Genomic DNA, 15,214 nt, shown 5'->3' with positions numbered 1-15,214 from the left:
AAGTAGTTAACCTCTTAAAAATGAACTTAAATTCAGATCCCACATCAAAACAGCTAATCCTTTAATAGCCTTTTAAATTGTCAATCAAACTGTGACCTCTGTCGCCCTGCTGAGATTGTAACTTTTGAAAATTGGCTAACCATAGACAAAAACATTGCACTCAACTCTTGGGAAAATGTCAGCAAAGAGATTAGCTTAACTTGTTCAAATAGATGCTACTTTTCTTTCTAATCTGAGTACTCCGGGAGAGGTTATGTTTTAATCTTTGTAATAGCTTTTCTTTTCAACTTTAAAGAGCAGGGGATTTGAGAACCTTCATGCACGTCGAGGCATCTTCAAGAGTATTAACATCTACTCTATGAATATTTGACTCTCACACTTTGGATTAAGGACCTAGCAACAGTTAAAGTGGGGTCTGTTTGAAGCCAGCTCTTGGTTCATACGGCCTGCTGAGTTTGGGATCCCTCCTGTATGAAACGTGCCCTGTCCCCTTTCTCCAGCCAGGAAAATATGTCAAAAACGGACATAAGTCATCCCCTTGTGGTTCCCAATTGCCATTAAAAATCTTACTGTATGGTTTTAATAAACACTCTCAGTTCTAGCAGTGCTAGAATTTGAAATCCATTACCATGGTGTGAAATCAACCATTTAGCATAAAGGCAAACGTTTCCATATAAACTGTTTATTTTCCAAATATAACACAACAGAACCACCTTAAGTTCAAATATTAGCTATGAATCATTAGAAAATATTGGATACGTCTCTTTCGAAATGAAGAGAACCATGTCAGCTTTTACTGTTTGCATTTTGTAAACTTAATTGGTGGCCTTCTTTTATTTCATTAAACATTAAAGTGTGTAACTGAAAAGAATGAGAAACTCGACACTCCTGAGCAACTTATAACACTTATTGCATTTATCATAAAAGTCTAAATTGGAACATGGCACAAATTTCATTAAATAAGTTAACACATAATTGAATAAGCATCTCATGTGCCTTGTTTACGGAAAGGGTGTGGGGTTCTGCTTCATCATGATTGTTAAGTTTAATGTAGGACACTGTTAAAACAACAATTGCTTGCCAATTGAACATTGCAGTCAAACAACTTGATAGGATGATAAAATACCATCTGTATCATTTCAGGAATTTTCGAGAAAAAGCTGGCTTATACAAATATACTTTTTAAAAACTAATTACATTTACTGAATTATAAGGAAAAAGATCAAATACTTTATTAATAAATAGATGCTATGTATTTCAGTAATAAGAGATTTCAGTAATAAAAGATTTCAGCCCAGATTTTCCCTAATGTGGCAGGCAGCTTGAGTTAAATTTCTCCTCTTGCTGCATTTCCCTCAACAGAAAGTTTCCTGAATGACACACTGTTCACTTCAGGCTGGGAAGTGCAGGAGTGAGTCAAGTTCGCTAACCCTGGAAGCAGATGGATGTGGAGATGGGCTGTGTGTGCTGATATGTCTTGAGTACAGTATGAAGAGTACCCTAGCATGCAGCGCCTTCTGTCAAACAGGAAGCTGATAATGTTGCTGATGGTTCATGGGAAGAGAGAGCCATCAACATTCAAGTGGTCGCTAAATGAAATTGTTGTCGAACCACTGGTTACTGAAATGGTCCATCTTGGGCCTTCTATAAAAAGTACACCAGTTAATGCTGCACTGTTAACCATGTGTAATGAAGCTGCTAAATAATAGTAGCAATTTAAGGCTGGCAAAGCTTAAGATTCAGACATGGAGATGGCAGCATCTTGACAGCATCAGTTGGTCTTGAAATTCTGCAGTTTACTCAGATTGACCATATGCTTCTAGGTCTGATAGTTAGATGCTGTACTTTTGCCCTTCCACTTTCTCTTTCAGCACTCATCTATCTGGACGTGGGTTTCCCTTTACCATCACAACCACACACTGACATCACAAACTGTCACTCAAAAGGAGCAGGCCAGCAGTGAATTGTGCATTCGGCAGCAATACAGGAACTTAGGTTCGGTCATCCTGCATTCAAAGAGGCTCCCCCCTCATCTCACTGCCACCACCATCAGCAATCAGTGCTGAATTAGAGTATCAGGCTCTCGCATTAGAGGTCACGTGTGGTAGCAAATAAAGCTAGAAATGTTGCGTGCCCACGTGCTGTCTTCATTGTTGTGGCAGAATCTGTGACCCAGAGGAAGCTAGCTACTCAAGCACGTTTACAATAGCTGAAAATATAAAAAGCCACAGCTGCCTGTCCATGCCACACCAGAGCATGGTCAGTGACCTGCAGTCATGGTCAGACTAGTGGAGGAAGCTTCAGGTTGATCATGGAATACTGCACATTGGCTTTCTGCTAGAAATTAAACCTGCAGCCATCAACTGTCTCATGAACACCAGCAGGAGTCCATAGACCTCTTGGGAAATTACACGTAGCCATTCCGTGCTTGGTTTGGCCTTCTTCAATTTGCTCAGGTCGGAGTGGCAGTCCTGGGAATAGTGCTAGGAAATTCAAACATAGACCAGCAGCACCAAATTATTGACCTATCCATGTCACATGTCACCCCCAATACTTTCTGAAAGTGTTGATCTTGACAATGAAATCTGGACTGATGCTGCAATGTCAGAGGCGCTGATTTTTCAATATCATTCTTAAGTCATGTTCTTCCCCTCAAAGGATCACATGGTGGCATTTGCAGAGGGCCATGGTGTTCCAACAATGTTTATCAGTTAACCAACGGCAGGATTTTTTAAACAAAAAAAAGTCTGGTCAATATCGCATTGGCTAATTCACTGCCAAACCAGAATGTCCAGGCACTTCTGAGACCGCAGTCTGTCCCTCATGACAAGTGGCTGAGCTGCAAGATAAGTTGTTCAGCTTTGCTGGGGTCAGTCACAGTCACAGTTGAAGTTTTGGTGGGCAGCAGTCAGGAGACTCAGCCAAGGGTACAAATGGCACTAGCAATCATAGGTGCAAGGGTGTGCAGAGAATCTCCCTTTGGTCAAGGACTACCTGAATAAATGACCAAGGTTTGCTTGATCCCTTAGTCATGTGGTATTGGGATTCCCCTGAGGGAGGAGGTATGTAAATAAAAATTAATTGACAATTTAAGTAACTTGATGGTTTTAATGGCAGATGAACCTGCCACCATCTACCCCATTCCTGGTAATATACCAGCGGAGGTAGCAAGTACCGCACTGGATGCTAGAGTCAATAGATGTAAAGCTGGAAATGCACAGCATCTGAGGAGCAGGAAAGTCAACATTTCAGGTTGAAACCCTTCGTCAGGACTGGGGAGGGGGAGGGAGCCCAGCCGTAAATAGAGGGAGAGTGGTAAGGCTGGGGAAAGGGTAGATAGGATGGTGATAGGTGGTTGCAGGTAGGGGGTTATAGTGATGCTGCCCAGTTTTACCTGATCCTGCCTGCCCATTTGCTCAGGAGCTGGGCAGACTGGGTCCCAGCCATGGTTGAAGGAGTATGCCATTTTTCTTGAAATCATTAAGAGGATTTAGTCAGCGAATTGGTGAACGAAGCTCATAAGGTCGAGAAAAGTTGTCAAAATTTGCTGCATTTTAAAGAAATAATGTGTTTATTTACAGTTTTATTCTGTATCAATATGCTGCTCGTTTCCTTAATGAAACTTTAGCAGTGAGCTGCTCCACCAAAGTACTGTCAGCTAAAGGCTGGAACTGTACACAAGTTTAAATATTTTCTGGAGGTAATTAATTTTGAATGTAGCTTGTTACTGATGTCGCTTCACCAACAAATGTTATATGGCAGTTAACCCTTGAAAAAAGTCCCTGTCAATGTCACCTCCATAGTAACGGAATATTGTGAAATTTTGAACTGGAATATTATGACCCACTCAGCAACTTTAATACTTTATGGTGGTTTTACATCCAGTTTGCTGAAACCTTTATTCATTCACAGACAACCCACAGCACAGGATTTAAGATCAAAATGTGGACTGAAACATTGGAAATGAATACATCTTGCCCTTACAATATGTTGGAAACTCACTAGAATTATCGGATTTTACATTACAGAGGCCATTCAACTCATGGTGTTTATACTGACTGCTGAAAGAGCTACCCAAGTAATCCCATTCTTCAGTGCCCTCTAAATTCATTGATTTCAAATATATATCCAGCTTTCTTTTGAAACCTCCTATGGAATTTGCCTCCACCACTCTCCCAGATAGCACATTCCAAATCCCAACAACTCTCTGAGTAAAAAAGTTTCTCCTCACCTTACTTCTAGCTCTCTTGTTGACAATCTTAAAATTGTGACTCCTGTTACTGACATACCAGCTAGTGGAAACAGAATATCCTGCTTTATTCTGTCAAAATACTTCATAAGTTTGAACACCTCAATAAATTCACCTCTTAATCTTCAGTGTTCCATGGAGAATAAGCCCAATTTCTCGAAACTTCCTTTGTATCTAAAATCCCCCATTCCTGATATCATCCCAGTAAACAGCAGTTAGTCTGGCCTGGCTAGCTCAGTCAGCAGGGCTTGATGCTCCTCATCTCAAAGCCGTGGGTTCGAGTCCAATGCTAGGTGCTTTCAGTTTTAGGGGCGGCACGGTGCTCAGTGGTTAGCATGGCTGCCTCACAGCACCAGGGACTTAGGTTTGATTCCTGCCTTGGGCTATTCCTGAGATGCTGCCTGGCCTGCTGTACTTTGACCAGCAACACATTTTCAGCTGTGATCTCCAGCATCTGCTGACCTCATTTTTTACTGTGTGAAGTTTGCACATTCTCCTCTTGTCTGCGTGGGTTTCCTCCCACAATCCAAAGATGTGCAGGTCAGGTGAATTGGCCATGCTAAATTGCCCATAGTGTTAAGTGCATTCATTAGCAGTAAATATAGGGTAGGGGAATGGGTCTGGGTGGGTTACTCTTCAGTGGGTCGATGTGGACTTGTTGGGCCAAATGGCTTGTTTCCATATTATGGGGAATCTAATCTAAACTTCCTTTGAACTTTCTCCAGGGCTTTAACATCCTTTCTTAAATAAGTTACCCAGAACTGAACACCATACTCCAAAAGTGATCTGACCATGATTTGGTCCTTGCTTTCATCACTTCCTTGTTTTTATACACTATGCTTCTATTTATTAAACAAGGGATTGTTTAAACCTTCTGAACTCAACTTGTCAGGCCACATTCAGAGAATCATACACATGAACCCGAGGTCCCTCTGCTCCTGCAATCCCCTCAACGTTGTAGCATTGAGCTTGTTCTGTCTCTCCATGTTTCTTCAACCGAAACACATTACCTTCCCTTTTTCTGCATTGAAATTCATTTGCCAATTCATCTGCCCATTCAGCCAACTTGTCAATGTCTCTCTGAAGTCACTCAGCATCACTCCCACAATTCACTATTCCCCCTATCTTGGTATCATTTGCTAAGTTAGAGATTATAAATTAGAAGAAGCAACACTGATCCCTGAGGATTGCCAATTTCAACTTTTCTCCAATCCGAGAAATTTCCATTTATACCTACCTCCTGTCTCTTTCTTAAATGATGGTGTCACATTTGCAAACCTCCAACCCCCCCCAGGACTATCCTGTGTTCAGAGGGATCTGGAAAATGTCTTTCAAAGACAGAATAAAAAATTCTAATCCAGCCTATGTGTTGTTCATCACATTACTGTTGTGTTTTCAAAAACTTTTTTTCTCTGAATATACATTACTTTAAACAAAATCTAATTAAAATGTAATAAGATCTACTGTTTAGGTTTTAAATAAATGATGCCATCGTCCAATTTGAAATTACTTCAAACTAGTTTTTTTCTCCTTTGTAACAGTGTTCAGGAATTACAGTCCAAGAGGTACATTTCTTTGTTAATTTACGTCATTTCACATAATGAGTTCTGCATCTATTATACAACAAGTTTATTGTAATCACAACATGCTGACAGTCACAAGTTCTGCAAGCTTGTGTCATAGAGCTTGCATTGTGCATTGTGTGATATGTCACTTGTATGGGTCCACTTTCATGCCTTTCCTGAGGCACGTCCTATAAGCCACATGGTGTCAGCTGCATTTGGTTGTCATTCAGTTAATTATCACATTACAGGGCACTAATGTGTGACTAGCATTTCATGAAATAACAGTGTCTTATTTATTTGTGCACTTGCAATTATGATGGCTCTTTGACTAAAACAAGAGCAATATAAACTCGGTCAAGATACAGTTTTCAAATTGTTTAAGACTGACTCATTCAGAACATGACTTTGAAAATAATACCAAATCTCATGTCTTACACTGAGTGTTGAGTTGTAGCTAAGAAATGAGCTTTACTGTAGCAGTATGAGTAAGGGAGATTAGTTAAGAATAGGTGAAGGCTTCTGATGGGCAATCTAATATTGCAAAGAATACAAATGGTGAGACACATTTCAAACTGATGGTTCAGTTTTAATAATGTTGTAACACCCTTTAGACCACACCCTCAATATGGAGAAAGTCTTGTGCTCAGTGTTTATGGAGTTTATTATATTGACACTTCATGTGGTATATAGCCCCAAAGAACATAATGCTCAAAGCATGTTTGCAAACAATTATATTGGTTTAATGACACAGTATGTAACAGGCTGTTTTGAAATACCTTTCAATTATCCTGCAAAACATTCTGGACTTTTTACAAATGAAATCAATTGCTAAAAGTTGGATTTTACCCTCCTTCTAGGTGACATGGAACGTAAATAATTAAGCAAATTTGCTCTGGAAAGATACTTTCTCCTCTTTTTGGCGCCTCACTAATTGAGTTCTGGGTGAGAAGGTTCAGTAGCATCAATTAATGGCTATTTAAGGGCCTCAACACACCACCTCACTGATCATCACCTTCCCTCTGATTGGCCAGCAACTTCAGGTGCTCCAATATGCTGGTGTTGAAGCATGTTATTTGCCAAAAAATTTACTTAAACTCTGCCAATTAATTCTTAATGAGCAGATTGTCTTGCAACTGAACCAGCTTTCTTGGGCATGGGCATTAGTGATGAGTTCATGGACATCCAACATGTATAAACCAAAAACAAGAAAATCCCAACCCACGAGATCTTCATACCATCATACAGAATGGCTTGGAATTTCTCTGATCTATTGGAAGGTATATATGTGAGTGCATGTGGATACTTATGCCAGTTCTTCAGGTTTACTGCTGAAATGATGGCAGCAAGTTGGGAGAAGTTCTGTGGAATTCATTCCCCATACCTGAAAGCTGCTCTGGTTATGTTGTGAATGCAGTGACCAACTGGTCTCTGCTGGCATTTATACTGCACAGGAGCCTTCTCCCACTCCAACTCACTCAACAGGTTTCTTCTATTCCTTTCTCATTCATATGCTTGCCTTGTGTGGACGGACACACACACACCCACAATGCATTCCATTTGATTCAAGGTGTCATCATTTCCTATTGGACGTGGAATTGAGAGGTGGGACAAATCCTCACTGATCTGACCTCCCGTTGCCAGCCTGCTGGGAAGAGGGATTTTCATTGGGTCACAAGCAGGTTTGCTGTTCAACTAATCACCGGGAGAAAGAAAGGAAGTTACAAGGCACTATCTGTCCTGACATCGCTGTCTGTCATTGTTAGCTATTTACTTAGTTACGGTTTTTTCCCCCACTCAGTATTCTTAATTTCATGAATTAATTTGTTTTTTGATTGTAAGTTATTGATTTATTGAAATAGTAAATTCTTCCAGCTTTCAATCAAAACTACTGCTTGAATTTAATACATAGTAAAACAGTGATATTCATTGACCAATACCAGCTGTCCTGTAACACTTCTCTCTCATCTCTCTCTCTCTCTCTCTCTCTCTCATGTCAAAACCTACAGCCAAATCAAGGTATACTTTTTGATAGACAAGCACATCCCCCTGCTAAATACCTATAGCTCCACAACCTCCTGTCTCCAAACTCATATCTGTGTGGAGGAAGGGGACTTAAATTGCAGTCTTGGGTTTCTTTGTCTCAGTAGTTATATGGACATCCATAATTATTCACCCAAACATCTCATCCAATACTGACTTTTATAAATTAAAAAAAGCTTTATTCATAAAGATATGAAACTTAGAGCACTGAGTGGGAAAAATAAGCCTTAACTAAGTGAATAGCTAAATAAAGATATACAGAGATGTCAGGGCAGATAGTGCCCTGTAACTTCCTTCCCTTCTCCTGGTCACTAACCAGAGGCTTTTCCTACCTGTACAATACTATATTTATATATATTTGAGGCCCCAAGAGGGTCCAATAACCAAACAAACCCCCATTTAACTTTGGGTTAGACAGTGGTCTTTCCCCATTGTGCCTTGGCTGCAGCTGCTCCAAGTTTTACTGCATCCCTCAACATGTAGTCCTGGACCTAGGAATGGGCCAGTCTGTGACACATAGTCAAGGTCAACTGCTTGTTCTGGAAGACCAACAAGTTTCAGGCAGACCAAAGAGTGTCTTCCACCAAGTTGATGGTTGTCTAGGTGCAGTTGATGAATGTCTCAGTGTTTGTCCCAGGGAACAAACAATAGACCACAGAATTCTTTGTCATAGAGCTGCTCTGGATGAACCTCAGGAAAAAAACACTACATCACTCTCCAGACTTCCTTTGCAAAGGCATATTCCAGAAGGAGGTGTGTGACAGCTGCATCGAGGGGAGTGTGCAGTGTGGCAGAAGGATCTCACCACCAGCCAAGCTGTGTCTTGGTGTCTATTGGAAAGTTCTGGTCATGATATATTCTGCCAAATCCAATACTGACATCAAGCTAATGTGGTCTGTAGTTAGTTAGGTTCGCCCTGTTTCCTTTGTAAACAGACTCGAATGATGTTAGCCATTCTTTGGTGTAAGGGAACAATTTTCATACTCCAATGTGCTTTTAAATATACAGCCACAGACTCACATTGAAACTGCCCCTTATACCTACTTTCTAACTTTTTCTGTGCTTTACCTTACAACAATAAGCATTAACATTTTGTCATGCTTTTAAAGTAATATGCTTATATTCAGCATGCTTCCAGTGTTCAAGTCAAAATTTTACATATTGTTTCATAACCTTGTATTGTTGTCGTTCTTTTGAGTAACCACGGTTAAATTTCAGAAAAAGCAGCTTACTTTATATGCAGGAAATCAGAACGGGAAAACAGAAAATGTGGGGACATGCAAGTGAGACAGCAGATTCAGACTGCAGTAGGTTAAATCTAAGGCTTTTTTTTTGCCAGGTAAATGTGGACATATTCAAATTAAAAAATCTTGTGATATGTCAAGCCCGGATATATCTACAACATTCGACAGATTATTAACAGGATCTTTGTTCATATTTTTATTTGCAGTAGACTCAGGAGCAGATGTTAAGCAGGACACTGGGACATTCACATCAGAAGCAACAATGGAGAAACATGCCAATACAAATGCAGAGGAAAAAGAAATTGAAAAGTCTGCCAAGACAGTTTCTAAATCCAGATTTTCCATGGCTTTTTCTCGCTCTGTACCAGGGCGTACTAATGACCCTTCTCCAGGGCCATTATCAGGAACGGCAACACTCCAAACCAATCAAGAGAGTGTCTCAGTGAACACAGCATCAGTTGATAAAGTAAATCTTCAAGAATCCTCCACACAAAGGCAACAGCAGCAGCCTGCGACTGAATCATCAGATGCACCAGAACACGCTGTGAATGAAACCAAGCAAAAAGAAGTAAGCTTTTTTGAAAAACTATTCAAACAAGGTGATAAGGGCAAACAGCAAAATGAGAATCAGGGCAATCTGAAGACTGCTGAAAGTCAGGACCCAGTTGCTGCCGATAGTGAAGCTACTGAACTTGTCCACAGACTGGATAACGTGGAACATTATTTGGTGAGTACTACCTACTTTCATTCAGTTAAATCAGCACTGGAATTGCTGAGTCTAACATTTTTGAAATACTGTTTTGTTTGCAGACTTTATTTTTAAAAGTTATGGAATTAAAGCATATGGAAATGAAAGGGTCTGTGGTCGGGCAGACACTCATTAACATTTCTGGTCCTCAGTGAATAAACCGGGGGACCCCCAAAATCAGGTGTCAATATCGAGTCAGCGTGATACAAGCAATAACCTAGCGTGGGGAAATGAAGATTAAAGGATTGATAGCATGACAGAGAGCTGAGTGGAGATTATGGGAGAAGAGGCTGAGGAAGGGGAGGGAAGGATCAGGGCTAGGAAGTAGGAGGATGTAGACCAGGATCCAGAGGGCAAAACGACATTGGAGGAAAGCAGTGATTTAATGGTGTACAAGCAGCAGTCCATTTTCATATAGTGTGGAGTCCACCAAAGAAGCATATTTGCTAACCAAACTATAGCAGGACATAAAATCTCCTCACAAGAGGGATCAGTTAGGTATTAGGTCCTTCATTTAATTATGAAAGGAGCTTTTATGTGTCAGTGATGTGCGACAATTGTATTTCCTTTTCCAATATGGCAGTAGTTGCAATTTTGCCCAAATTGTGCACAAACTTCCTAATGTCATATTGTGGACAGACTAGAGTTAGTAACTGAATAACTGGCACAACATGGCAGCATTTACAGAGTGTTATTTTTGTCAGCTGTGAGATTCAGTAAAGTCCCCATCTCCTTTATATTTATCAAATGATTTTCTCATGGTAAAGATAGAGTTACCCTAATCATACCCTTGGATCACTGGACAAGCAGTTCAGGGTCCCAGGAGAATATTCTGTGGAGTTGAATTCAAACCTACCACTGCATCTGTTGGAATTTAAATTAGGTTAACAAGTCAGAATTCAGAAAACAAGGGTGGAATCTATAGGGGTCTGAGATAAGTGGTCAATAGCAAGACATATGGCAGAATTGACCAAGAAGTCCAGTGAGACTCATCTTGACACTTTGATCATCTTGTTACATCTTTTAATATTTTTAATGAACCTGCTCAGAAATGCTAGGATGTACCTCTGGTGCAGATGGATATCGAACCTAGACCTTCTGTCTCAGAGATAGGGACACTCCCACTGAACCTCATAAGATATCTTTGTTGCATTTTTTCGTGCTTGGCGAGATTGTCACTAGGCAACACAGGTTACCAGTTGGCGAGGGTTAGACACCTTGTGATGTGTAACACACTTCATTAACATTGAGCCTCCCATCTTACCAAACTTGCCAAACAAATTGGATGTCAAGAAATCTTGGAGAAAGCGAGGACTGCAGATGCTGGAGTACCAGAGTTGAAAAATGTGGTGCTGGAAACAGACAGCAGGCCAGGCAGCATCCGAGGAGCAGGAGAATCGGCGTTTCGGGCATAAGCCCTTCTTCAGGAATGAGGCTGGTGTGCCAAGCGGGCTGAGATAAAAGGTTGGTGGGAGGGAATTTGGGGGAGGGACACTGGGAATACAATAGGTGGAAGGAGGTGAGGGTGAGGGTGATAGGCCGGAGAGGGGGTGGGGGTGGAGAGGTCAGGAAGAAGATTGCAGGTTAAGAGGGCGGTGCTGAATCCAAGGGTTGGGACTGAGATAGGGTGGGGGGAGGAGAAATGAGGAAGCTGGAGAAATCTTCATTCATCCCGTGTGGTTGGAGGGTTCCTAGGCGGAAGATGAGACGCTCTCCCTCCAGGCGTCGTGTGGCCAGGGTCTGGCGATGGAGGAGGTCAAGGACCTGCATGTCATTGGCAGAGTGGGAGGGGGAGCTAAAATGTTCAGCCACGGGGCGGTTGGGTTGGTTGGTGTGGGTGTCCCAGAGGTGTTTCCTGAAACGTTCCGCAAGCAGGCGGCCTGTCTCCCCAATGTAGAGGAGACCACATCAGGTGCAGCGGATACAGTAAATGATGTGTGTGGAGGTGCAAGTGAATTTGTGACGGATATATAAGGATCCATTGGGGTATTGGAGGGAGGTGAGGGGGGAGGTGTGGGCACAAGTTTTGTACTTCTTGCGGTTGCAAGGGAAGGTGCCAGGAGTGGAGGTTGGGTTGGTGGGGGATGTGGACCTGATGAGGGAGTCACGGAGGGAGTGGTCTCTCCTGAATGCTGATAGGGGTGGAGAGGGAAATATATTCCTGGTGGTGGGGTCTGTCTGGAGGTGGCGGAAATGACAGAGGATGATATGATGTATCTGGAGGTTGGTGGGGAGGAAGGTGAGGACCTGTGGGGTTCTGTCCTGGTGGCGATTGGGGGAGCGGGGTTCAAGGGCAGAAGTGTGGGAAGTGGAGTAGATGCGGTGGAGAGCGTCATCGACCACGTCGGAGGGAAAATTGCGGTCTTTGAAGAAGGAATCCATTTGAGTTGTTTGGTAGTGGAATTGGTCCTCCTGGGAGCAGATGTGGCGGAGGTGGAAGAATTGGGAATATGGGATGGCGTTTTAACAGGGGGCAGGGTGGGAGGAGGTGTAATCTAGGTAGCTGTAGGAGTCGGTCGGTTTGTAGTAAATGTCTGTGTTGAGTTGGTTGCCCGAGATAGAAATGGGGAGGTCCAGGAAGGGGAGGGAGGAGTCTGAGACGGTCCAGGTAAATTTGAGGTCAGGTTGGAAGGTGTTAGTAAACTGGATGAACTGTTCAACCTCCTCGTGGGAGACGAGGTAGTGCCAATATAATCATTGATGTAGTGGAGGAAAAGGTGAGGTGGTGGTGCCAGTGTAGCTGCAGAAGATGGACTGTTCCACATATCCAACGAACAGGCAGGTATAGCTGGGGCCCATGCGGGTGCCCATGGCTACTCCTTTGGTTTGGAGGAAGTGGGAGGATTGGAAGGAGAAGTTGTTAAGAGTGAGGACCAGTTCAGTCAGTCGAAGGATTGTGTTAGTGGAAGGGTACTGATTAGGTCAGCGGGAGAGGCATACGCGGAGGGCTTGGAGGCCTTCATAATGGGGAATGGAAGTGTACAGGGACTGGATGTCCATCGTGAAGATAAGGCGTTGGGGGCCGGGGAAGCAAAAATCATGGAGGAGGTGGAAGGTGTGGGTGGTGTCCCGAACGTAAGTGGGGAGTTCTTGGACTAAGAGGGACAGGATAGTGTCGAAGTATGCAGAGATGAGTTCGGTGGGGCAGGAGCAGGCTGAGACAATAGTTCGGCCGGGGCAGTCGAGTTTGTGGATTTTGGGCAGGAGGCAGAAATGGATGGTGTGGGGTTATGGGACTATAAGGTTGGAAGCGGTGGATGGGAGATCCCCTGAGGTGATGAGGTTATGGATGGTCTGGGAGATGATGGTTTGGTGGTGGGAGGTGGGTTCATGGTCAAGGGGGCAGTAGGAGGAGGTGCTGCAAGTTGGCGTCTAGCTTCAGCGGTGTAAAGATCGGTGCGCCAAACTACGACTGCACCTCCCTTGTCTGCCGGTTTGATGGTGACGTTGGGTTTGGAGCAGAGGGAGTGGAGCGTGTTGTGAGGTTGAGAGGTTGGAGTGGGTAGGAGGGGTGGACAGGTTGAGGCGGTCAATGTCGCAGTGGCAGTTGGATATGAAGAGATCAAGGGCAGGTAAGAGGCCAGCAAGGGGTGTCCAAGTGAATGGGATGTGTTGGAGACGGGAGAAGGAGTTGTCAGAAGGTGGGCGAGAGTCCTTGTTGAAGAAATAGGCGTGGAGGTGAAGGCGGCGGAAGAAATGCTCGATATCTAGACACGTGTTGAACTCATTGATCCGAGAGTGTAGGCGGATGAAGGTGAGGCCTCTGCTGAGGACTAATCGTTCATCCTCAGAGAGGGGGAGGTCTGGAGGGATAGTGAAAATACGGCAGGGCTGGGAGCTAGGACCTGGTGTGGGGCTGGAGCTGGGAATGGGGGCGGAGTTATTCGTGGGGGCGGAGTTAGTCATAGGGCAGAGTCGGTTGTGGGGGCGGAGATCGACGTGGGGGCGGAGATCGACGTGGGGGCGGAGATCAATGTGGGAGCGGAGATTGACGTGGGGGCGGAGATCGACATGGGTCAGCGTGGTCCTTGAGCAGGTGAGTGACGTCACTGGAGGCGGAAGTTGCTGCGGCAACGGTCTTCCTGGCAATCGTGGAGGCGGTTGTGTGGGCAGCGGGCGTGGAGGCTGCATGGTCGGTGGTGGCTGTTGTCCATGCGGCGGTGGGGACAGAAGTGATGTCACCATTGACCGCTGCGGTGGTGGATGCAGCAGCCGTGTGGGCAATGGCGCCCGAGCAGTTCCGGATGTCACAAGAAGGTTCTGGAATGGTCGCGGAATCCGGAGTGTGGGGGTGAGTACGTGAAAGATTTTTGTATTTACTTTCTTTGATGAAAGAGCCACACCTGCTCCCAGGAGGAACAATTCCACTACTGAACAACTCAAATGGCCTCCTTCTTCAAAGACGGCAATTTCCACTCCGACGTGGTTGACGACACTCTCTGCCGTGTCTCCTCCACTTCCCGCACCTCCGAAGTTGAACCCCGCCCTCCAATCGCCACCAGGACAAAACTCCACTGGTCCTCACCTTCCACCCTTCCAATAGGGTACATCGTATCATCCTCCGTCATTTCTGCCACCTCCAGACACTCCCCACCACCAAGGATATATTTCCCTCTCCACCTCTATCAGCATTCAGGAGAGACCCCTCCCTCCGTGACTCCCTCATCAGGTCCACACCCCCCACCAGCCCAACCTCCACTCCCGGCACCTTCCCCTGCAACCTCAAGAAGTGCAAAACTTGCGCCCACACCTCCCCTCTCACCTCCCTCCAAGGCCCCAGTGGATCCTTCTATATCCGTCACAAATTCACCTGCACCTCCACACACATCATTTACTGTATCCACTGCACCCGATGTGGTCTCCTCTACTTGCGCCTACTTGCGGAACATTTCAGAGAACACCTCTGGGACACCCGCACCAACCAACCCAACCACCCTGTGGCTGAACACTTTAGCTCCCCCTCCCACTCCACCAATGACATGCAAGTCCTTGGCCTCCTCCATCGCCAGACCCTGGCCACACGATGCCTGGAGGAAGAGCTGCTCATCTTCCGACTAGGAACCCTCTAACAACAAGGGATGAATGTAGATTTCTCCAGCTTCCTCATTTCCCCTCCTCCCACCTTAGCTCAGTCCCAACCCTCGGACTCAGCACCACCTTCTTGACCTGCAATCTTCTTCCTGACCTCTCCGCGCCCACCCCCTCTCCAGCCTATCACCCTCACCCTCACCTCCTTCCACCTTTCATATTCCCAGTGCCCCTCCCCCGAATTCCCTCCCCCCTACCTTTTATCTTAGCCCGCCTGGCACACCAGCTTCATTCCTGAAGAAGGGCTTATGCCTGAAACGTTGATTCTCCTGCTCCTCGG

At 44.5% G+C, this 15,214-nt stretch overlaps 1 protein-coding gene across 4 annotated transcripts in view; it reads left to right on the top strand.

The window, feature by feature from the left end:
* The window catches only part of LOC132822718 (breast carcinoma-amplified sequence 1-like), a 105,896-nt gene that overhangs the window by 31,747 nt on the left and 58,935 nt on the right, over positions 1 to 15,214 (top strand). For all 4 annotated transcript variants that reach the window (XM_060835999.1, XM_060835997.1, XM_060835995.1 and 1 more), the window contains one exon: positions 9,305 to 9,825. In XM_060835999.1, the coding sequence (XP_060691982.1) occupies positions 9,305 to 9,825 (521 nt within the window). The remainder of the gene's footprint in view (positions 1 to 9,304; positions 9,826 to 15,214) is intronic.

Source organism: Hemiscyllium ocellatum, chromosome 15 (genome assembly GCF_020745735.1).
Source record: "Hemiscyllium ocellatum isolate sHemOce1 chromosome 15, sHemOce1.pat.X.cur, whole genome shotgun sequence".
Classification (NCBI taxonomy): domain Eukaryota; kingdom Metazoa; phylum Chordata; class Chondrichthyes; order Orectolobiformes; family Hemiscylliidae; genus Hemiscyllium; species Hemiscyllium ocellatum.
This window is presented reverse-complemented; position numbering and strand designations above follow the sequence as displayed.